We start from the raw sequence: 25,378 nt of genomic DNA, 5'->3' as shown, positions 1-25,378 counted from the left end.
GAACTGGCATGTGGACATGAAGCTAGGGTAAGGGCAATGGCTAGGGTTAGGGTTGAGTCGGCTTGTGGATAATAAGCAAAGTTAGTGTTAGGTTTAGGGGCTTAGTAATAGACGGGTTAGCTGACATCATGAAAACGATGAGCTCGATTCAATGGAGCAGAAGTCCCATGTGCGTTATTGTGATTCTGAATGGCCAAATAGCTAGCAGCTATGGCAAAAAGCTGCCTGGGGAATCGTAGGTGGACCATTTCAGCTAGTTTTTTTTTATCTTGTTCTTGATACCATGTCTTGTGTTGAGGTGTTTTGACTGATGTCAACCCTGTCTGTTTTGTCCCATAGTTGTGCACGTGTCTACAACCAACCCATCTATAAACCTCAGAATACATTTGATATAGAATCAGAACACATAGAATGGCAGTACATTTAAAAAAGAAAGAAAGCTTGGTGCACAGGCATACCCACGCATAGCTCTCCGGTATAGGCTAATACGTATGCTATGTGGAAGTCAGACAGACAAACATACATAGGAATTAAATGGTTGTAGGACTACATGGAATGATCCGAAAGACACAAACAAACACAAACGGTCCCCTAGTCAACAAGCGTACAGTCAACAGAATCTCAGACTGATTACCATTGTCAATGACACGTTGGAGGCAAAACGTTTTGCTTTTACGAGAAACCATGGCCTTGGGAGAGGTCCAATGGCAGCAGGGCGGGCACCTGTCTGATGAAAGACGAAACTTACAGTCGGAGGAAGAGACGGGTGGATAGAATGACAGATATGCTTTTGTAACAGTTACAGTAAAATAAAGTATTCTGGGGGCGAAAGATGAGTGCAACGTGAGGATGGTGAGATGAAATAGTGTTTTGGTGAGTCGGGGACAGGTCTTGGTGAATAGAGTGCCCGACTGACTGAAACAACTGTAAAAAAATAAATAATAATAATAATAAAATAAAATAAAGTGATTTTACTCCCCATAGCCAGAAAGCTACACATTAATTTGGCACTCTTTAAATGATCTTCATTAAATTCTTCAGAATTTCTCGGACAACTTGGATATAAGTCCCCATATGTTCTAAAGTATGAGGTCTAAAGTACCCCTGTTTTTTCTGTCCCTCAGAACACCCACATAATCTCAAACATACATGTGTCAAGGTTAACTACTCTATGAGCCACGATGACAGAGCCTACTGTACCCACTCCAAACAGCTAGACAGGATTGATATACATCAGGCTGCGGTTCTGTTTGAACGAAACAACGGAGAGACAACACGCTCCTCTTCTGTGACACTAACCATGTTTCTATCCACGGTTTTCATGCGAGTAAAGTCAGTACAGCTGTAATGGAAACAGGTGGTTACGGTACAATTTGATAAATGCTGACAGATAATTTGCTCGTTCGACATGGTGTGATCGTTTTGTATCCGTCAAATTAATGAGGCGAGAAATGGTGGTGGAAACGCCTTTATGCGCAAATATTGATAAAATAACCATCATATCGAAGTAAAGTTGGAGTCACGCGATGATATGGTGTGTGGACCTGACATTATGACTCGGGAAACAATGCAGTTTACTAGGCTGCAGATTAAATAGAGTTGAAGTCGGAAGTTTACGTACACCTTAGCCAAACACATTTAAACTAAATGTTTCACAATTCTTGACATTTAATCCAAATAAAAGTTCCCTGTTTTAGGTCAGTTAGGATCACCACTGTATTTTAAGAATGTGAAATGTCAGAATAATAGTAGAGAGTGATTTATTTCAGCTTTTATTTATTCCTTTCATCACATTCCCTGTGGGTCAGAAGTTTACATACACTCAGTTGGTATTTGGTAGCATTGCCTTTAAATTGTTTAAATTGGGTCAAACGTTTCAGGTAACCTTCCACAATCTTCCCACATAAGTTGGGTGAATTTTGGCCCATTCCTCCTGACAGAGCTGGTGTAACTGAGTCAGGTTTGTAGGCCTCCTTGGGAGTGGGCTTTGTCATTGTTTCTACTGCTGATTCCGCTTTAAATTCTTCAGAATGCCTTGGGCAACCTGTTTTTAACAGTGCTCTTAAGTCTCCTGTTTTTCTGTCCATCAGAATTTTCACTAGTTTAACCCCTTATTGGCTGAAATTACTCACAATCTCAAACACCAATTTAGGACTGTCTAGCAAAGCTCCTCTATATTACTTATTTTGGATAAGAGTGACACTGTACCCACTGAAAGCAGATAGACAGGTTTGAACGACCTCATGCTGTCATTCTGTTTGCTGACATCTGAAAGGAAAACACACTCCTCCTTAGTCACACAGATGTGGGGAAATGGTCTGTTTTCTCAAAAGAGATGGACAATAAATATTATTTGGCTTGACATACCGTGTACAAGCTAAAGTTGTGTGTTGTCAGAGAGTGTGTGTGTGTGTGTGCATGTGTTAGTGCGTGCGGAGTTGGTTTTACCCTTGCAATTAAGGTCACGAGACTTGAGGTGTGTGCGTGTGTGTGTGTGTGTGTGTGAAATCTGTCATGCCATGCATCTTAAATATGTATGCCACTTTTACTGCTAGTGTATAAATGTTCCACTTTGTTCAAGTTCATTGTGGCCCTAAATTAATTCTTCCTTCCCAACTTCCATCGCTGGTAAATAATTGGAGTACGTGAGAGCACGGCTCCCACCATATTGATTGTACAAACCCAACCCTTTCAGGTCGGTATTTTAACTCGGCTCGGGGTTCCTATTGTATGGACTGCTTTTGTGCAGTGGTTCCCTCCCTATTTGACCTTACCTTCCCATGTAGATCTCCTTACCTCATAGACATTACATCACAGCTCTGTCATACCATCACGCTATGTCAGTCATACTATCACACACCGTCATACCATCACGTCTAATATACAGTTGAAGTCGGAAGTTTACATACACCTTAGCCAAACACATCTAAACTCAGTTTTTCACAATTCCTGACATTTAATCCTAGTAAAAATGTGCAATCTTAGGTCAGTTAGGATCACCACTTAATTTTAAGAATGTGAAATGTCAGAATGATAGTATATTTATTTCAGCTTTTATTTATTTCATCACATTCCCTGTGGGTCAGAAGTTTACATACACTCAATTAGCATTTGGTAGCATTGCCTTTAAATTGTTTAACTTGGGTCAAACGTTTCGGGTAGCCTTCCACAAGCTTCCCACAATAAATTGTGTGAATTTAGGCCCATTCCTCCCGACAGAGCTGGTGTAACTGAGTCAGGTTTGTAGGCCTCCTTGCTAGCACACACTTTCAGTTCTGCCCACAAATGTTCTATAGGATTGAGGTTAGGGCTTTGTGATGGCCACTCCAATACCTTGACTTTGTTGGTAGCAACAAGGACACCTTGAACCATTCAATTTACCATGTCTATTCTTCTACTCTAATGACAGTTAAATACAGTAACTATAGCTTAGTTAGGGGGTTGTTAGGAGGATCTACCAAATAACACAACAGTGAAGTTCAGACAATGCAGCTAGGAGATCGGCTGGGCATTTTTCAGTGGATGCACCAGTTAGTGTGTGTGTTTGTGTGTGTGTGTGCGTGTGTCTCACATGACATTTGTCTTGTCAAACACAAAGTGACGCCAGAATGGTTGGGCAATATGACCCACGGCAGAGTCAACAACTAATACGAAATACAGTGCATTTGGAAAGTATTCAGACCGTTGACTTTTTCCCACATTTTCTTATATTACGGTCTTATTCTGAAATGGGATTAAGTTGTTTTTTCCCCCTCATCAATCTACACATAATACCCCATGATGACAAAGCAAAAACAGGCTTTTAGACATTTTTGAAAATGTCTAAAAAATATAGATAAAAAATATATCACATTTACATAAGTATTCAGACCCTTTACTCTGTACTTTTTTGAAGCACGTTTAGCAGCGATTACCGCATCAGGTCATCTTGGGTATGATGCCACAAGCTTGGCACACATGTATTTGAGGAGTTTCTCCCTTTCTTCTTTGCAGATCCTCTCAAGCTCTGTCAGGATGAATGAGGAGCGTTGCTGCACAGCTATTTTCATGTTTCACTAGAGATGTTCAATCCGGGCTCTGGCTGGGCAACTCAAGGATATTCACTTGTCCTGAAGCCACTCCTGCGTTATCTTGGCTGTTTGCTTCAAATCAAATCAAAGTTTATTTGTCACGTGCGCCGAATACAACAGGTATAGATAGACCTTAGAGTGAAATGCTTACTTACAGGCTCTAACCAATAGTGCAATAAAGGTATTAGGTGAACAATAGGTAAGTAAAGGAATTAACAACAGTAAAAAGACAGGCTATATACAGTAGCTAGGCTATAAAAGTAGTGAGGCTACATACAGACACCGGTTAGTCAGGCTGATTGAGCTAGTATGTACATGTAGATATGGTTACAGTGACTATGCGTATATGATGAACAGAGAGTAGCAGAAGCGTAAAAGAGGGGTTGGCGGGTGGTGGGACACAATGCAGATAGCCCAGTTAGCCAATGTGCGGGAGCACTGGTTGGTTGGCCCAATTGAGGTAGTATGTACATCAATGTATAGTTAAAGTGACTATGCATATATGATAAACAGAGAGTAGCAGCAGCATAAAAAGAGTGTCGGGGGGGTTGGGGGGGCACACAATGCAAATAGTCCGGGTACCCCTTTGATTACCTGTTCAGGAGTCTTATGGCTTGGGGGTAAAAACTGTTGAGAAGCCTTTTTGTCCTAGACTTGGCACTCCGGTACCGCTTGCTATAAGGTAGTAGAGAGAACAGTCTATGACTGGGGTGGCTGGGGTCTTTGACAATTTTTAGGGCCTTCCTCTGACACCGCCTGGTGTAGAGGTCCTGGATGGCAGGCAGCTTAGCCCCAGTGATGTCCTGGGCCATACGCACTACCCTCTCTAGTGCCTTGCGGTCAGAGACCGAGCAATTGCCATACCAGGCAGTGATGCAACCAGTCAGGATGCTCTCGATGTTGCAGCTGTAGAACCTTTTTCGGGTCTCAGGACCAATGCCAAATCTTTTTAGTTTCCTGAGGGGAAATAGGCTTTGTCGTCATTGTCCTCTTGGAAGGTGAACCTTCGCCCCAGTCTGAGGTCCTGAGTGCTCTGGAGCAGGTTTTTGTCAAGGATCTCCCTGTACTTTTCTCCGTTCATCTTTGCCTCGATCCTGACTAGTTTCCCAGTCCCTGTCACTGAAAAACATCCCCACAGTATGATGCTGCCACCACCATGCTTCACTGTAGGGATGGTGCCAGTTTTCTCTTTGGCATTCAGGCCAAAGAGTTCAATCTTAGTTTCATCAGACCAGAGAATCTTGTGCCTTTTACTGAGTGGATTCAGTCTCTCTACCACTCTACCAGAAAGGCCTGCTTGGTGGAGTGCTGCAGAGATGGTTGTCCTTCTGGAACATTCTCCGATCTCTACAGAGAAACTCTAGAGCTCTGTCAGAGTGACCATCGGGTTTATCAGGTGTTACGTTCCCGAGTTTCTGTGTCTTTCTTGTGTATATGTATGTGTGTATTTCAGGAAATGGCTTCCTGGATTCGAAGCAGCTGATTGCTCGGCCCCATCGACGATTGGAGGTCTGATCCCGCCCTCTCCTTAGGGGATACAGCTGTCGGCAATTACAAACTCCTTTTGCAGCTGGATCAAAGCCAGTGTTCCTTTGTTAGGAGGGAGAGCTTCTTGGATGTCCTGTGTTGGTTGTTGAGCAGAGACAGAGTTGTTGAAAGTATTTTGTAGCCGCTACTTCTATCCAAATCTACTAATTATATGTATATTCTAGCTTCTAGGACTGAGTAGTAGGCAGTTTACTCTGGACACATTTTTATCCAAGCTACTCAATACTGCCCCCCTGTCCCAAAGAAGTTAACCCTCAATTTGGCTAAGTGTGAGTTTGGGAAGGCTACTGTGACTTACTTAGGGAACAGGGTGGGACAAGATCAAGTGCGCCCAGTAACTGGCAAAGTGGAAGCAATTGTTGCTTTTCCTGCTCCCACAACTCGCCGCCAGTTGCGCAGATTCCTGGGGATGGTAGGGTACTATCGTACGTTCTGTAATAATTTTTCAATGGTAGTAGTTCCCCTTATATCTCTTCTTAGTCCTAAAGTACCATTTAAGTGGTACCAGGACTGTAACTATGCTATTGAGTCCGCCAAAGCGCTACTTTGTAGTGCCCCAGTGCTTGCCGCCCCCAACTTTGACAAACATTTTAAGTTGGAGGTAGACGCTAGTATAGTGGGGGTGGGTGCGGTTCTCTTGCAGGAAGATGAAGAGGGAGTGGATCGGCCCGTCCGTTTCTTCTCCTGTAAGTTCAACTCGTGTCAGTCAAATTACTCCACCATTGAACAAGAGACGCTGGCTTTATTGCTAGCCTTACAGTTTTTTGAGGTATATGTGGGCTACAGTGCCTTGCCTGTACTGGTCTTCATGGACCATAATTCTTTGGTGTTTTTGAAGCAAATGTACAATCAGAACCAGCGCCTTATGCGGTGGGCTCTGATTATACAAGGATACAATATACAGATTAACTATGTGAAGGGTTCGGCAAATGTGGTTACCGACGCTCTATCACGGGTTTATTAACTGGGGATGAGTGTTGGTTTTTATTGTTGCAAACTGGGAGTTTGCAGGTTTTGGGGTGGGCGTGTTATGTTCCCGAGTTTCTGTGTTTTGGGTTTGTTTGTGTATATGTATGTATGTGTATTTCAGGAAATGGCTTCCTGGATTTGAAGCAGCTGATTGGTCAGCCCCATCAACGATTGGAGATCTGATCCCGCCCTCTCCTAAGAGGATAAAGCTTTCGGCAATTACAAACAGACAATGGTAAAAACCGGGTGGACTAGCAAAAAGAGATTATTGAAGGCAATAAAAGACAAACTTGGACATACAAGACGAACTGGCACAGAGCGACAGGAAACACAGGGATAAATACACTGGGGAAAACAAGCGACACCTGGAGGGGGTGGAGACAGTCACAACAACGACAGGTGAAACAAATCAGGGTGTGACAGTAGCCCCCCCAGAGGCATCCTACCTGGGCGCATACCTGGCTGACCGAGGTGTCGGCGGGGAAAATCGTCAATGAGGGCTGGGTCCAGGATGTCTTTAGCAGGGACCCAGCACGTCTCCTCCGGGCCATAACCCTCCCAGTCAACCAGGTACTGGAAACTACCCTGTGGTCGAACCCTCAAGGGGCATCTCACCGTATATTCTGGCTGGTCATCGATGACCCGGGGGGAGGGATGGGCCTAGAAAAACAAGACAAAGGACTGTGAGACACAGGTTTAATCCTAGACACATGGAAGGTAGGGTGAATACGGAGGGTACTGGGTAACACAAGATGGACAGCAGTGGAACTAAGGACTCTAGAGATGGGAAAAGGACCAATGAAACAGGGGATCAGTTTGCGGGACTCCAGGGTCAGGTCCCGAGTGGAAAGCCATGCCCAATGCGGTAGCGGGGAGCTGGGGTCCGACAACGTTCAACTTGTCGACGATACCTGGAGTTGGTCTTGAGAATTGCCCCCCGAGCTCTTCTCCAGGTACATAGACAGTCAGTGGACAAACATCTGAGCCGAGGGTACGCTGGCCTCCTGCTCTTGTTCCGGGAAGAGTGGAGGTTGATACCCCAAAGAGCACTCAAAAGGAGAGAGTCCCGTGGCCGAACAGGGAAGGGTGTTCCGGGCATACGCCACCCAGACCAGTTGTCGGCTCCAGGTAGTGGGGTTGGTTGAGACCAGGCATCTCAGGGTGGTTTCTAGGTCCTGGTTGGCTCGCTCCGACTGGCCGTTGGATTGGAGATTAAATCCAGGGGACAGGCTGGTCGACGATCCAATAAGGGTGCAGGACACCTTCCAGAACTGTGACGAGAACTGAGGACCCCGGTCGGAGACCATGTCCACCGGGAGTCCATGGATCCGGAAGACGTGCTGCAGCATAAGCTGGGCCATCTTCTTGGTAGAGGGTAGTTTGGGGAGAGGGATGAAATGGGCGGCCTTGGAGAATCGAGAGAACAAGCTGTGCACTCGGTTGCTAAGGCAGAGACGTCAGGAACCATTGTGGGCCACCAGAAACGTTGTCGGATGAAGACTAGGGTACGACGGGAACCTGGATGACAGGTCAGCCTTGAGGAATGAGCCCATTCCAGGAACCGGGATTGTACTGAGTTAGGAACAAATAATCGGTTAGCCTGGCCCCCTTCAGGTTCAGGCTGGGAATATTGGGACTTGCGACTAAAGGTTTCAATACCCCAATCCACTGAAGGAGCAAGGCATGAGGTAGGGAGAATGGTTTCGGAGACCGAGGGTGTGGTAGAGGAACTGTATATGCGGAAGAGGGCCTCCGGCTTCACATTTTTTAACCCTTTGCTGTAGTAAATGGTGAAGTTGAATCTGGTGAACAAAAAAACCCACTGGGCCTGCCTGGAGTTAAGGCGCTTGGCTGTACGGTGATATTCCAAATATGTGGGTCGGTCCAGACCACAAAGCGCTGTTCTACTCCTTCCAGCCAATTCATCCACTCCTCCAGCCTCAACTTGACAGCCAGGAGTTCTCTTTTGCCAACGTCATAGTTACTCTCTGCCGGACTGAGACGATGAGACAGGAAGGCACAAAGATGGAGCTTCTGGTCCTGTGCAGATCGCTGAGACAGGATGGCACCCACTCCAATAACAGAAGCATCAACCTCTACCACAAATTGACGGGATGGATACGGATGGACGAGGATTGGTGTTGTGGTGAACCGATGTTTCAGGGCCACGAAGGCTTTGTCAACCGCTGGAGACCATGTGAACAGAACTTTGGGAGAGGTGAGTGCCGAGAGGGGGGCCGCCAGAGTGCTGTAGCCCCGAATGAAACGGCGGTAGAAATTAGCGACCCCCAGGAAACGTTGCAATTGCACCCTGGACGTAGGCTGAGGCCACTCCACCACCGCTTTCAATTTTTCCTCATCCATTTGGACATTTTCATCAGCGATGACATATCCCAGAAAGGAGATTGTTGAGGGGTGAAACTCACATTTCTCGGCGTTCACAAACAATTGGAGGACTTGTCTGACATGAAGAACGTGTTCTTGGGCAGACCGGAATAAAAACAGGATGTCGTCCAGGTAAACAAACACAAAATGGTTTAGCATGTCCCGAAGCACATCATTTACCAGAGCTTGAAAAATAGCCAGGGTGTTTGTGAGTCCAAACGGCATGACCTTGTACTCATAATGTCCACTGGCTGTATTAAAGGCTGTCTTCCACTCATCTCCTTCGCGTATCTGAACCAGGTGGTAGGCATTCCGAAGTTCCAGTTTGGAAAAAATGGTGGCTCCCTGGAGAGGTTCGAAGGCCGAGGAGAGGAGTGGTAGGGGATATCGATTCTTGATTGTTATATCATTAAGACCCCGGTAGTCAATGCACAGACTCAGGGTCTTGTCCTTCTTCTCCACAAAGAAAAACCCTGCGCCAGCAGGAGATGCAGATGGACGGATGCCTCCAGTAGCCAGAGATTCCTCAATATACTCTTCCATCGCCTTGGTCTCTGGGCCAGATAGAGAATATAGAGGACAGCGAGGTGGTGTGGTGCTTGGGAAGATATCAATGGCACAATCATAAGGATGGTGCAGAGGAAGAGAAGTAGCCTGTGCCTTACTGAAAACCTTCAGGAGATCATGGTACTCAGTGGGGACGGCAGAGACACCCGTGGCTTTGCTCACGTCCTGAGGGGAACGTCTCAAGGACGGCTGTGCCGTTTAAGGCAATGAGAATGACAAAACGGACTCCAACCCTGGATGGAGCCTGTGGTCCAGTCAATAACCGTATTGTGTTTCTGGAGCCAAGAAAATCACAGGAACAATGGGTGAATCGATGAGGAGAAGCTGTATAGTCTCACTATGGTTTCCTGATACCCGTATATGAACGGGCACAGTGCTGTGGGTGACTCTTCCAATAGAACGGACATCCAGTGCCCTTGCATCCATAGGGACAGAGAGAGGTTGAGTGGGAATACCCAATTCAGCAACCATGGTAGCATCCATAAAACTTTCATCAGCCCCAGAGTCAATGAGTACTCGGAGAGACTTAGATTGGTCTCCCCACAGCAAAAGCACAAACAAAGGTGTGCGGGTGATGGGAATGAAGGAATTCTCAGTCTGGCTAACCAGAGTACTTGTACCGACCAGAGACAGGGGTTTCCTAATAGGGCAGTTAGTTATATAATGTCCTGCCTAACCACAGTACAGACAACAGTTAGAACTCAACCTTCGTGAGCGTTTCCTAACCGATAACCGAGCTCTTCCCAGTTGCATTGGCTCAGGAGTATCCAACTCACCGGTCGTAGATGATTCACGAGGGGGCTCGGGTGGCTTCGGTTCCTCTCTGAAAAACTGCCTTCGGAAACTTCCGGATTCCTTCGAAGGCGAGCAAGCCCTAGCAAATGAACTAGTGTGCCCGAGGCCTTTCCTTTTCTCACTCCAGTGTTCCCTTAAACATCCATCAACTCTAATGGTGAGAGCGATGAGGGAGTCGAGGTCCACCGGTAATTCCCGAGCAGCTAGCTCATCTTTAAACACCTCAGATAGTCCGTGAAGAAAGGTATCGAAAAGAGACTCTGGGTTCCAGGCACTCTTGGCGGCCAAGAAAATCAACCACGTAGTCTGCCACACTACGGGAGTTTTGACATAATTCAAGAAGCTTACTGGCCGCCCCTCTTCCGGATACCGGTGAATCAAATACCTTCCTCACCTCTGCCATGAATTCCTCCAGATGACAACAAAGGGTAGATTGTTGCTCCCAAACAACCGTGGCCCAGGAGAGCGCCCTTCCTGACATTAGCGTAATAATATACGCTATCTTCAATCGGTCCGAAGGGAATTAAGATGGCTGTAGCTCAAAAATGAGAAAGCATTGAGAAAGAAAACCCCAAAGGATACCAGGATTCCCAGAATATCTCTCCGGAGGAGGTAAGCATGGTTCTCGGGGAACCTGGGTAGGCTGTACCAACTCAACACTAAAAGGAAAAAATGTACCGGGAGATTGGGGTTTCTCAGGGATGGCAGACAGTTTATGAGTAAACTCCTTAATTAGCTCCATGCTAGCCTTAAACCCTTGGTTGTGGTGTTCCATCAGGGAACAAAGCCCTTCCAACTGGTCCTGTAGTAGCTCCTCATGCCTCCCAATAGTGGCTCCCTGCAGGGAGACAGCGTAGCAGAGCTAATCCAAGTCTGCTGGGTCTGTCATGGCCAGTTCGTTCTATCAGGGCACAAGGCGAGACCCAGATGCAGACACAGGAGGCAGATGGTTGGAGTCTTAGATGTTTATTGATCCAAAAAGTGGTAGGCAAGAGAATGGCCGTGGACAGGCAAAAGGTCAAAACCAGTTCAGAGTCCAGGAGGTACAGAGTGGCAGGCAGGCTTGAGGTCAAGGCAGGCAGAATGGTCAGGCAGGTGGGTACAGAATCCAGAAACCGGCAAGGGTCAAAACCGGGAGGACTAGCAAAAAGAGAATAGAGAAGGCAGGAGCACGGGGAAAATACGCTGGTTGACTTGGAAATACAAGACGAACTGGCACAGAGAGACAGGAAACTCAGGCATAAATGATCTGGGGAAAACAAGCGACACCTGGAGGGGATGGAGACAATCACAAGGACAGGGGAAACAGATCAGGGTGTGACAGGGTTCTTGGTCACCTCCCTGACCAAGGCCCTTCTTCCCCGATTGCTCAGTTTGGCTTGGCGGACAGCTCTAGGAAGAGTCTTTGGGGTTCTAAACATCTTCCATTTAAGAATGATTGAGGCCACTGTGTTCTTGGGGACCTTCAATGCTACAGAAATGTTTTGGTATCCTTCCCCAGATCTAGTTTTAATACATTTGCAAAAATTCAAAAATTCTGTTTCCACTTTGACATTATGGGGTAATGTGTGTAGATTGCTTAGAAAAAAAACATCTTATTTAATCAATTTTAGAATAAGACTGTAACGTAACAAAATGTGGAAAAAGGTGCATGGCAACAGTTGAACAAGATGAAGGAAAAAGGAAACATTTTAATACAATTAAAATGTTATTAGGAGTAGATTATATTTAGGTCTAGATTGTGTCTATTGTATCTAACTTCATGATGTTATTATTTGTTCTTTCTTTGCAATATAGTTTCCAAGCATATTTAATACGCAAGGGAATAGAAGACATCGGATCCATGAAAAGGGTGCAGTGACTCGACACAATCTATTGTTTGAGTATCAGGCGTATGACCAACAATTGTTTCCACTCAGTACACCCTCCCAGAAAGGCAGCACCTGAGGAGAGAAGCAGGTTTCTCCATCCTTTGTCCCTCCTCCCCTCGCAAATGCTGTGTAAATAGCGGGTGTTTGAGAGAATCTTCCCCTCGACCACACCTCTGTTTTAACAGTATAGCTGTATTTACAGTACCCGTGAGCACAACTTGTTCAAGGTGTGGTGCGATGCTTTTTACCTCACGGAATCGTGCAAGTCTCCAAATCACAGGTAAAGTTATCACTTTTATCTAATCATGTGGATGTTTTAAAACAACAACTCATTCTTTGTTTTAAAATCAAATTCTATTACGTTTCTTGATTTATTTGGCGCTGGTTAGTTTTATAAATACTATCAGATTATAATTTATGAACCTTTTCTCCCTGGAATAGCCTATGGACGTTTTTCGTTGTTTTTGTCACATTATTTAATTAGTGGATCTAGGCAACTAATTAATCATGTAAAAACAATAACAGTCTAGTCTTAATTCAACAAGCTTACCCATTCACTATGCAGTGTTTCGTTGTTGTCGAATTCACCACCCATGATATTAACAATTAATTACCAATTACCACAATAATGGCAGGCCTATGTTTATTCACTGGCATTTTCATTTCTTTTTATTGAACCATTATTTTAACAGTTAAGTTGACTGAGAACACATTCTCATTTACGGGCAAGATAGGACAATTTGCCACTGGGGTTAAGACCCCTACTCTTACGATTAGTGCCATGAGATCTTTATTGACCAATGTATGTTAATGTGTTTATTCAAACTGGTATGATAATTTTATATTCCCATGAATACATCTCAAAGCTTTTGAAATAGGTTTAGTATCATAATCAACATGATGGTGCAATGCATCTGACTGGTGATTATTACACTTGTAAATGTTTAATTGTAGCTGTCCTTTTTATTCATTATTGTTATTGTGTAACGGTTTTCTTTAGGTGAAGTAGAGGCGGACCAAAATGCAGCGTGGTTGTTATTCATTGTACTTTAATAAAGAAACTGTACACGAATAAACTAACAAAACAAGAAAGTGAAAACCTAAACAGTCCTATCTGGTGCAAACACAGAGACAGGAACAATCACCCACAAACACACAGTGAAACCCAGGCTACCTAAGTATGATTCTCAATCAAAGACAACTAATGACACCTGCCTCTGATTGAGAACCATACTAGGCCGAAACATAGAAATACCCCAAAACATAGAAAAACAAACATAGACTGCCCACCCAACTCAAACCCTGACCATACTAAATAAATACAAAACAAAGGAAATAAAGGTCAGAACGTGACATATTGTTAATATTATCATTATTATTATCCTAATCGCCTGGATCTCTGTTACTGTATCAGGAATGGACAATAGCAGCAGACTAATGATCGCAGTCATCATGGTAATGGCATGCATGGCGATGGGAGCCGAGGCACAGAACTCTTCAATGACTCTGAACGCCACAATGGCACCCACCGCTACAATGGCACCAACCACTACAATGGCACCCACCACTACAATGGCACCCAACGCTACAATGGCACCCAACGCCACAATGGCACCCAACGCCACAATGGCACCCAACGCTACAATGGCACCCAATGCCACAATGGCACCCACTACTACAATGGCACCCAACGCTACAATGGCACCCAACGCCACAATGGCACCCAATGCCACAATGGCACCCACCACCACAATGGCACCCACCACTACAATGGCACCCAACGCCACAATGGCACCCACCACTACAAGGGCACCCAACGCCACAATGGCACCCAACGCCACAATGGCACCCAACGCTACAATGGCACCCAATGCCACAATGGCACCCACTACTACAATGGCACCCAACGCTACAATGGCACCCAAAGCCACAATGGCACCCAATGCCACAATGGCACCCACCACCACAATGGCACCCACCACTACAAGGGCACCCAACGCCACAATGGCACCCACCACTACAAGGGCACCCAACGCCACAATGGCACCCACCACTACAAGGGCACCCAACGCCACAATGGCACCCAACGCCACAATGGCACCCACCACTACAATGGCACCTAAACCGACAATTACATCCAACACGGCAATAGCCCCCACTGTTGTCAACACCACCGTCCCAGCTCTCACGGTGAGTTACCTAGGCTACATGTCTCACAGTTTCAGACTACAAAAGAAAAACATTTTCTCTCACTCTTTCTGTTTTTCCTCTCTCAACTATCACTATTTCCCTCTCTAATCTTATATCTTTCTTTCCTCAACAATAAACCTCACAGACTGACATGGAAACAGGAATTAGATCAAGCAATAGAGTGCCTGATTGGGAGTTTCAACTGCACTATCTCACATAGCAAACAATGAGGCAAACAATGGAGTAAAACAAGCTTTATTCTTTGTATTCGTCAAGAATCAATATCATTGATTTAAAAGTAAAAAAAATGTGTCTACCAATTGCATATTGACCCTTTAAGCTAAAATGAATGACAAACACAACAGCAACTAATGAGGGACTCTTCATACACAGCAAAACATCTCAAGGGCGGATTGTGGAAAGACTCAGTTCTGTGCTGCTGAGCCATCAGACTGTGACCCGGCCATGGCTGGTTCATGTTTCTTCGTCTCCACGCGGCAGTCCTCGGGACAGACCTTCTCCCTCCAGCTACGAGGAGAGTCCAGAGGCTACATCGCTGTAGGCTTGTCCAAAAACACCACCCTGGTATGGAAAACTGCCTTCAAATTAGTATACATTTCACAATACCCAGGAAAAGTGAGTTGGGATTTGTGATAGGAGGAAAGTCATTTTAACCTCTAAAAGTCTACTAAGCTAACATATGACATTGTTTTAAGATGGTCATACTATGTCTCATTTAGTTATTTCATTTGAAACGTTATGACCCCTGTAGGCAAATTTTTAAAAGGCAAAAAAGTCCAAATATAAATCATATGGTTTATATCTTGTTTTTTGGACACGCTTAACCACTTTTTTTTTGTTGGCACAAAACTACCTCCATGCTTCCATTCGTTTATTTTTTACAGGTACCAGTTACCTTCAGGAGAGACCCGTGACACTTGTAGAACAAAACGGAGAACACCATTGTGTTCGTGATAATATTCCCTTTCCATAGTGGGGTTATATTAGTTTGTAGCCCAAACGGTTCGGACGCTATAGACATAAATTGGCACACCGGCGGTACCAACTTCAGACGAGTAACGTGGGAGGGGGGGGGGGGGGGGGGTAGAGCGAAACTGAGAACACCATTGTGTTCGTGAGAGTCTCATCTTTCCATAGAGTGGCCATATTAGTTTGCACGCTACAGATGTTTTGGTGAATAGACCGATTTTGGGGGTGTCTCATGGTCTGACAACGTTGTACTGTAGCTCGACCACCTTCCACCACAGATGTGGAAGGCCGACATGGGCGGATACGATGGATAGAGAAGCAGCCCATGCAAAAACGGACAGATTTTGATGCAGATTTTTGAATTATGTTACTTAGATTAACACATAGGTCAATAGACTCTTAATTCACTTCAGGAAATTCTGGATTTTATACATTTGGGATCTTGAGATGGATATTTAATTAATGACTTAAAAAAAAAAAGATTTATTTATAGTTATTTGAATTCATCCTCTCGCTCTCCTCTGTAGGGCGTTAATGACACTACCTACGTGTGTGCCAACAACAACGGCACAATGAAGTTCTTCACCACTCTCCTCCTAAATAAAGTTCTGACTGTCACTGGCACGGTGAGTTGAACCAATCGGAAACAATTGTTTCACTTCTGCCTTCCTGGAACGCCTTTCAGGAGCGAGGTTTGATTTCAGGCAAATTCCAGCAGTTAACTGATATTCACCCAATGAAGTTGTGAGTTGAACAAGATCTAGAGCCAAGAGTAAGAGTAATTCATGAACTTGAATTAAAACATTTTCTGAGTGGTCATTTAAGTTAAATTTGATCCCAATAGTGCATATACACTCGGGTGCCATTTGGGACAAGGCCATGGAGAATAACAATGTACCTGACTAATTCTAGGCCTACTGACATTTGGCTAATGTCCATTTTGACTAATAACGTTGGGACTCTTGTGTTGTGTAGCTGCCTGTGGACTCTGTGAAGGGCTCTGTCAACGGTCAGATCATCCAGTGCACCTTCTCTGCTACTCTCCCAGAAGCTACCAAGAGCGCTGACACCAGCTTCGTCCTCTCCGTTTCCAACGGGACCGTAATTAACGGTGAGGCACTCATCCAAACACGCTCCAGGGTGAAGCTTCCTCTAGATACAGACCTAGGACCAGCTTCCTCTTCCCCAATCCCAACCTTAACGATTAGTGGGGGAAATGCTCAACTGACCCAAGATCAGCGTATACAGGCAACTTCACCCTATACCTCCAAACACCCTGTGGACATTGTATCCCCTCTTTCTGGGCCATCTCTAACTCTCCCTGTCTCTCTCTCTTGCTCATCTTTTTCTCCTCCCCCAGGAACCCTGGGTACTCCTAAGGTTGTCCTGGTCAGCAATGCAGCCGTGGACCTGGCCAACCCCAACAGTACTGTGATCAACTCTTTGAACGCCGCCCCCACTAATTCTACTTCCTCCACTACTAATACTTCCACCACTACTGCTACTTCCACCACTACTGCTACTTCCAACATTGCTGCTACTCCCACCACTGCCTCCAGCCATGCCTTGGGCCTGCAGCACACCCTGTCTCAAGGTACCAACCCCATTGGAAATAGCTACTGCTAACACTTTATAATAATAACTGATAACATGATTGATTAAATGTTAGTATTTCAATATTTGTAAAAATGTCTAGCCGTTTCTAAGGATTAAAAGCACTACAAGTCATGAGCACTTGCTTCATTTCTAAACAATTAATATCGTTTATCAATAAATGATTTGTATTAATTGATAAAGCCTTTATAAACATGTATGACTTTTTATAACTGTATATTCATGGAAGTTATTATAAAGTGTTACCGTAGTACCTTATCTCATAAAATCCTATAAAATCTTCAGTAGACAACCAATCTTCCTCTCTCTCTCTCTCTCTCTCTCTTCCTCCTTCACAGCTCTGCTGATCCTGCTTGGTGTGCTAGGTATGATGATGCTGTAATGATGATCTGAAGGTGACACACCATGAACTCAGAAATCCTGCATCTTTACTGCCACTGACACTGGCAAGGCTGCATTCCCAAATGACACCCTATTCTCTACATAGTGCACTACTGTCACTGGGTTGGGAATACCGTAGGGTGCCTTTTCAGACGCTCTGGTTCTGGGTTAAAAGACCATGTCTGATCTGAAGTTATATGCTTATAAATGCATGCCATTAAACATACATAGTGAAACACTTTCTAGTTGGGGGTAGTAAGACGATAGCGTACAGAATGGATCCGGTGATACAAGGCCCAATGCTAACATTTTCACAATTTCAACCTCATATTCATCACCTCCAGCACCACCATCAACACCAAACATCAAGACCTGTCTTCTTCTATTCTGTTGACCACGAAACGTAGCATATATTGATGTCTCAGGAGGTTGGTGGCACCTTAATTGGGGAAGACAGGCTCATGGTAACGGCTGGAGCGGCATGAGCGGAATGGTGTCAAATACATGGCTTCCAGGTGTTTGATGTTGGTTCAGGTGGTGTTTCAGATGATGAATATGTGGTTGGAATTTCCCTATGTACCCCCCCCCATCTCATCCCCTTTAGAATCTTTGTTTTATTTTGTCTTTGCTGATGTGGTTTTATGTTGGTGAAAGTGTGAGTGTGTGTTTAAATGTTTGTCTTGAGTGTTGGCACACATTCTCATAGATGACACCACAAATTGGCAGGAATGTGTGTGTGTGTGTGTGTGTGCGTGCGAGCTTGTGTGTCTGTCCAATAATGAAGCCACTGGATGGTGAACTGTTCTTCCTGATTACCCTTTCAAATGAAACATGTTTTAAATGTGCAATTATGGAAATATTTGTATCCATTTTTTTTCCCAAACAACGTTTTTTCCAATGCATGTTTGACCTTTCGTGGGTATATTTGCTTAATCAGTTGACCCTCAAACGGACAACTTTTAATGCGCTGCACACTCAAAAGCTGACACAGAATCACTCAGGGTTAGTTCGGATTGCGTACTGTTGTATGAGTCATGCCTTTGTAGGGTGCTTCATCAGACAGTTGGTAAAGGTGGCCATGTTTGGAACCAAAAGCGTAACATTTAGAAAGCATAAACGACGAGCTAACAACAAAATGTATAAATACACATAGACTGTAGCACTTTAAACACAATATATGAAAAGTGCTTTACAAATAATGTCGTTATAGTATCATGAATGAATGAATGAATAAAGAGCTGCCTACAAGTAAGTGCCAAAATAAAGGAAACACCAACATAAAGTGTCTTAATAGGTCGTTAGGTCACCACAAGCCAGAACAGCTTCAATTAAACTTTGCATAGACTCAACACATTTCTGGGGCTCTTATTGGAGGGATGCGACACCATTCTTCCACGAGAAATTCCATCATTTGGTGTTTTGTTGATGTTAGTGGAAATCGCCGCTCCAGATGATCCTATAAGTGTTCAATTGAGTTGAGATCTCGTGACTGAAATGGCCAGGGCATATGGTTTACATCGTTTTCATGCTCATCAAACCATTCAGTGACCACTCGTGCCCTGTTGACGGGACCTTGTCACCCCATGGGGGCATAGCCATGTTTGCCAAAATAATGGCCTGCCCAGCATTTTTATACATGACCCTAAGCATGATGGGACGTTAACTGCTTAATTAACTCAGGAACGACACCTGTGTGGAAGCACCTGCTTTCCATACATTTTGTATTCCTCATTTACTCAAGCATTTCCATTATTTCGGCCGATAAATATACATCTCTATTCATGAAAAAAAATACCCCAAAAAGGTAATTTTTACACCTCTTCACTTCCTTGGCTCAACATTGGAGGCAACCAAAACCCAACACTGTTTTATGTCAGGTACTTGACTTAACGTATTCCTTTCAGCTCCTAGTAGAGCAAGGGCCTCAAACATTAGATAAAGAGCATGTGTAAAACATCCTTAGAAATCATATTTTCAGAACACAAAAACATGTATTACAGTTTTAACATTAGCATTGAGAAGTATACTCTGGTATTGGAATGGTATATTATTGGTATTTATGTTTGTTTTGTGTTATGTGTACATTTCAACAAATAAAAGCAATTCTTCAAAAAATACTATTTGACAGGAGAAAATATACACATACATTTGAATTAACAGCCGAGACTACTGTATAGAAAACGCCCCACTAATTGCTCACTATACAGAGAATATGAAGCTGGTTCAATGTTTAACTTGGCTGTAGAGCGCTCCTTTGGTAGCACCCCAGGTTTCAGGTTGGTAGAAGAGGTTTGAGTAGATCAACAGTATCAACAGGCCTGGAAAAACTAACACACAATTAAAAAAAAAAAAAATGTGAGTGATTTTTCAACATGACTGTACTACATTGCCACCTACTGGCTGACTCAAGTAATAATCAACGGGCTCAACGGCATTAGAGCAGTGGTTCCCAAATTTCTTATAGTCCAAACAAATGTTTTTTTTTTCCATCCTTGTAAGCCTGCCACACACACACACACACACACTATACGATACATTTATTAAACATAAGAATGAGTGTAAGTTTTTGTCACAACCCGGCTCATGGGAAGTGTTATAATAATCAATAATTTTGCTATTTATATAACCATCTTACTTATAAAACCTTATTTGTTCATCGAAAATTGTGAATAACTCACCACAGGTTAATGAGAAGGGTGTGCTTGAAATGATGCACATAACTCTGCAATGTTGGGTTGTATTGGAGAGTCTCAGTCTTAAATCATTTTCCACACACAGTCTGTGCCTGTATTTAGTTTTCATGCTAGTGAGGGCCGAGAGTCCACTCTCAAATAGGTAAGTGGTTGCAGAGGGCATCAGTGTCTTAACAGCACAATTTGACAAGGCCGAGTACCCTGAGCGCAGCCCAATCCAGAAATCTGTCAGTGGCTTCTGATTAAATTAAATTTTCACAGAACCGCTTGTTGCAATTTCGATGAGGCTCTCTTGTTCAGATATTGGTAAGTGGACTGGAGGCAGGGCATGAAAGGGATAACGAATCCAGTTGTGTGTGTCATCCGTTTCGGGAAAGTACCTGCGTAATTGCGCACCCAACTCACTCAGGTGCTTCGCTATATCACATTTGACATTGTCCGTAAGCTTGAGTTAATTTGCACACAAAAACTCATACAATGATGCAAAGACCTGTGTTGTTGTCCTTGTTAACGCAGACAGAGAAGAGCTCCAACTTCTTAATCATAGCCTCAATTTTTTCCCGCACATTGAATATAGCTGAGGAGAGTCCCTGTAATCCTAAATTCAGATCATTTAGGTGAGAAAAAACGTCACCCAGATAGGCCAGTCGTGTGAGAAACTCATCATCATGCAAGCGGCCAGACAAGTGAAAATTATGGTCAGTAAAGAAAACTTTAAGCTCATCACTCAATTAAAAAAAACGTGTCAATACTTTGCCCCTTGATAACCAGCACGTATGTTGTAAAAGCGTTACATGGTCGCTGAGCCATATCATTGCATAGTGCAGAAAATACACAAGAGTTCAGAGGCCATGCTTTAACAAAGTTAACTGTTTTCACTGTAGTGTCCAAAATGTCTTTCAAGCTGTCAGGCATTCCCTTGGCAGCAAGAGCCTCTCGGTGGATGCTGCAGTGTACCCAAGTGGCGTCGGGAGCAACTGCTTGCACGCACGTTACCACTCCACTACGTCTCCCTGTCATGGCTTTTGCGCCATCAGCACAGATACCAACATGAGCAGCAGCTACGTTTGGCTGCATACGGACTGTTAGTGGAATTCCCGCAAGAGAGTAGCGGTTAATGTGATTGGATGTTCATTTTTTTGACTAGGTTACCTGTATTTGACATTGTGTTGTTATTTTGCTGAACACTAGATGGTTTTATTGTATTTTTGGCAGTAAAACGAGGCTACTCAGGCGAGAAAAAACCTCGACCCATTGGAAAATATAGATGGACTGTTTGAAAATGTGAAGGAAAAAAAAAGAGTAAAAAAAAAAAAAAAGTGCATTTTTAAAATGTGAATTACATTTTTATTTGGCATACCCCCGACAGCATTGCGCGTGTACCCCAGTTTGGAAATACCTGCTGTAGAGGACCACAGTCAACAATGACCACAGATGATATGATAAATTACAAAAAAAAATTTGACTTTATTCACGGCGAATCAATGGCTTCACAGGGCTTGAGGGAAGTCGAATTGAGAAATCTGTCTAAAGTGTGGTGGAGGTAGAGGCAAATTCACCAGCAGGAGAAGAATAAGGCAAAATGTTAATAATACATTTCAAAACAATCCTTCAAAACACATCCTCGTTCCTGTTTGTGTGTGTGTATGTGTGTGTGTGTGTGTGTGTAAGCATGCTAGTATACGTGCAACAATTGGTGTCAGCATAGTCAAAACATTTACATTTCAAATACGGTTTTCTGAAGCTTACCATCATCCTCAACGGACCGCAAGAAATAGAACACTTTTTGAAAGCCAATGACTGGACCTCAGGGTCAAGTTTTAAAGAACAGGTAGAGATTATTTTTATATGAGGATCATAGGCAATTTAATTTATCACCTCCACCTGAAATAAATAATCTAAGTATTAAATAATGGAAGTTTACACAGGACGGTTTACACCTGAGGAGGATGAATCCACTGTACCAATTTTGGTAATACCACTTACTGATCAAGTCCATTGTTGTTCCATTGTACAAGGCGATTTAAAAAAAAACTGTCTCATTTTCATACAACACAATCATTGACTCATTGGCAAGAAAAAGGTTTAATACAAAGGTGAGATTCATTATATTTTAGGATTATCTTTTTTTATTTTTATGTTTACAATTTTAATATCAGCATTTTAATCTGTTTGTTATGAATGAATTAAGTACATATGTTTTAATAATTGATGATGAATTGAGAGGTTCTGGTAATGTCTAAGCATCTGATTCGTAAAACTGTCCAAGTGGGTTGCCATACACAAGGTCACTGGTTTGAATCCCACCCTAACCTTAACCAATTGGAATTACTTGCCCAAACGTAAACAATATCAAAACTTACTTGCCTAAACTTTACCACTTCATTGCATTAGTTTCTGCCCTAGAGGCAAAGCCGCCCTGGATACTTTGCATTGCCATGCTTTGATTCGTTTTGTATTTCCCTAATGATCCCCAGGTATTCCCCAAGTCTCTCTGGGGGTTTCATTAATTCATCTCCACTATGTAAGGTGAGCTGGTTGTGACAGAGATGTAAGAGCAGTTCCTAGGGTCGTTCCTATGACTGCAGTCCTCAAGTGATTTCTTTGTCTCAAACTCTGGGTAGGGTAAAAGAAAACGACAACAAAAAGTCAATTTTTAACTTTTTTCTTCCATACTTTTGGGCCTTGACTCCTAGCTGTGCGGCTTGACCAGGAGCATATCAGAACTCTTATTGGCCAACAGGAATGTTTTCCCGGGTCATGTAACACTTTATTTGAAGGTGCAAATATTAGCCACTCATTTGTAGTTTAGAAGTGTGCATAAGTATCTTATAAGGCCTTTATTACGTCTCATTAGCCATATATTAGGCCAATCCTTAATAACCCCTTTAGCATATTCATATTTAATAAAGAGCAAGTTACACAAGAAACAAACTCTCAGCAAGCTGTCTCAAGGACGGGACTAATAAGGCTACGCCCTGTATAATAACAGTACCTCAATATGTGTTTCCTAGGTTACATTTCAGAATAGGGAACACGTATTGAGGTACTGTTATTATAGAGCTTACTAAGAGTCTGTTTGTTGTGTAACTTACTCTTTTTTAAAGGTCCAACGCAGCTGTTTTTATCTCAATATTTGACTCATTTCTGGGTAACTGTGATTGTTTTCAGTTAAAATGGTCAAAAATAAAAATGCTTCTTCGCAAAGGGCAACAGCTCAAGCAAGACATTTTCTAGGACTGTCTGCGAGCAGCTCAAGCAAGACATTTGCTAGGACTGTCTGTGAGTGTTCTGAGTGGGAAGGGGATTTTTTGTTGCTGTTATTGACAGAGAGGTTTCGAACTCTCTTTGTTATTGTCACGCCCTGACCTTAGAGAGCCTTTTTTATGTCTCTATTTGGTTTGGTCAGGGTGTGACTTGGGTTTGGCATTCTATGTTCTTCATTTCTATGTTTTGTGTTTCTATGTTTTGGCCGGGTATGGTTCTCAATCAGGGACAGCTGTCTATCGCTGTCTCTGATTGGGAATCATACTTAGGCAGCCTTTTCCCACCTGTGTTTTGTGGGTTGTTGTTTTCTGTTTTGTGTCTGCACCAGACAGAACTGTTTCATTTTGTTATTTGTTTCAGTGTTCAGTTTGAATAAATCATCATGAACACGTACCACGCTGCGCTTTGGTCCTCTTCTTCAGACGAGCGTTACAGTTATTGGTCTATTTGAACAAATGTATCACATGGTGACGTCACCATGGAAGGCCTAAATTCCATTCCAACAAAACAGGCTGACTTTAAAGTAGTTGAGTGTCATCCACATCGGACCCAAGGTCTGTCTTGAAAAATGTATTTGTTGTCAATGTGTTCATTCATTGCAGTGGCTTCAGTTGCATGTTACGTCATGAATAAACTAGTAGTAACTGCTCTAACACACTGCTCTCTGCACTTAACCTGGTTGAATAGAGCTTTAACCAATAAACAACCAATAAACAACCTGAGAGTGTTTGTCGGAGACTGTAGAGTAGACAACAGTACCTCCACATGGCAGTGTAGTGTGTGATACAACTGTGATATGACTTTATATGCCGCCTTTTACAGACTGTCCTAAGATTGGTGAGAGCTATCATGTTTGTCGTATTTTTTTAGGAAGAAAAGGGTCATGTGGGACCAGCCGGACCTAAAGGCGAGATAGGGGAGACTGGAGGTAAGCAGCAGTCCATCTGAGAATCATTATTGGAATAAAAATGACCATGTTATTTCAGTTTACCAAGGTTGAAGAAACATGAGTCTAGTGTCATGTTCTTTCACATACAAGACTCCAGTTTGATCAGCCATTCGCTCTCTTAGAACCATGAGCTCAAAGCTAGGTTGATATGACTTGTGATGCAAATATTGTTATAGTATTTGAAATGGAATTTTTCCTCACAAAATCACTCAGAGGTAGAGTTGGATAGCCTACCTTTGAATTCCTATTAATCTTTAACCAAAGACAATTCCCAAAGCAATACTACTCTACCACATCTGCCAGCTGGTAAGCAGAGCTAAGCAGCTCGCAAACTGTTTTAATGAAACATAAGATGAAAAATAAAATAGCAAACTGATGCATGTACAGTATGTTAAACCGTTTTCTCATATCTGTTGACTTTTTAATATGAATTTGTAATTTATTTTTTAGCAGTGTGCCAAAAAGGAAAACACATAATTATTTCACCCTGTTCAACTGATAATACGCATGTGTTTCAGGTACAGAGGACAATAAAAAACATGACAAAATAAACAAGTTGACGACAGTATACAGCTCTTGTTTCAACACTTGAACTTGTGAATGCTTTCACTTTAGCCTAAAGGCATTTATGAGGTCTTGTAAATCACATGATCTGAATGCTTTAGTTTAGCTCAAACTTCGCTGTAGTCCCTCCCAGCTGACACAATGGTTGATAGTTGATCCAGGATTGCTGAACATGTAATGCGGATATGGGTGTGGGTGGGTTAGTTTGATCATGCCACAGAAGCAGAGGAGCCCTGCACATAAGACTGGAACTCCTATTCAAATCAGAGTTTAGGTAAACCAACAGCACAACCAGCAGACAGACAAGCAAAGGTAAGCCTGTGTAAATAACATATACACCTTACTGGTATGTTTGTATTACCGCAAACGCAAATGTGTTTATACACTGAGTGTACAAAATATTAGGAACACCTAAACTTTCCATGACAGACTGGTGAATCCAGGTGAAAGATATGATCCCTTACTGAAGTCACTTCTTAAAACAACTTCAGTCAGCGTAGATGAAGGAGAGGAGACAGGTTAAAG

General features: G+C 43.2%; 1 protein-coding gene across 2 annotated transcripts; it reads left to right on the top strand.

Moving 5' to 3' along the window:
* The first annotated feature begins 12,099 nt into the window (after positions 1-12,099).
* LOC139378862 (integumentary mucin C.1) lies at positions 12,100-19,539 on the top strand. Of its 2 annotated transcripts, none has more exons than XM_071121421.1 (7): positions 12,100-12,485; positions 13,620-14,395; positions 14,789-14,980; positions 15,913-16,011; positions 16,382-16,496; positions 16,746-16,979; positions 17,338-19,539. In XM_071121421.1, the coding sequence occupies exons 1-7, from the start codon at positions 12,443-12,445 to the stop codon at positions 17,379-17,381; spliced, it is 1,503 nt and encodes a 500-aa protein (XP_070977522.1). In that variant the 5' UTR covers positions 12,100-12,442; the 3' UTR covers positions 17,382-19,539. The 2 variants fall into 2 exon arrangements, with proteins under 2 accessions (XP_070977522.1, XP_070977521.1); XM_071121420.1 differs by having other exon boundaries at positions 12,102-12,485; positions 16,361-16,496.
* The last annotated feature ends 5,839 nt before the right edge of the window (positions 19,540-25,378 follow it).

This window comes from Oncorhynchus clarkii, chromosome 21 (genome assembly GCF_045791955.1).
Source record: "Oncorhynchus clarkii lewisi isolate Uvic-CL-2024 chromosome 21, UVic_Ocla_1.0, whole genome shotgun sequence".
Classification (NCBI taxonomy): Eukaryota; Metazoa; Chordata; class Actinopteri; order Salmoniformes; family Salmonidae; genus Oncorhynchus; species Oncorhynchus clarkii.
This window is presented reverse-complemented; position numbering and strand designations above follow the sequence as displayed.

Excerpts from the sequence above, each read along its gene's own strand:
- LOC139378862 (XM_071121420.1), top strand. The coding sequence starts at position 12,443 with ATGCTTTTTACCTCACGGAATCGTGCAAGTCTCCAAATCACAG. Across the intron at positions 14,396-14,788 it reads CCACCGTCCCAGCTCTCACG|CAAAACATCTCAAGGGCGGA; the intron begins GTGAGTTACCTA and ends CTTCATACACAG. Across the intron at positions 16,497-16,745 it reads CAACGGGACCGTAATTAACG|GAACCCTGGGTACTCCTAAG; the intron begins GTGAGGCACTCA and ends CTCCTCCCCCAG.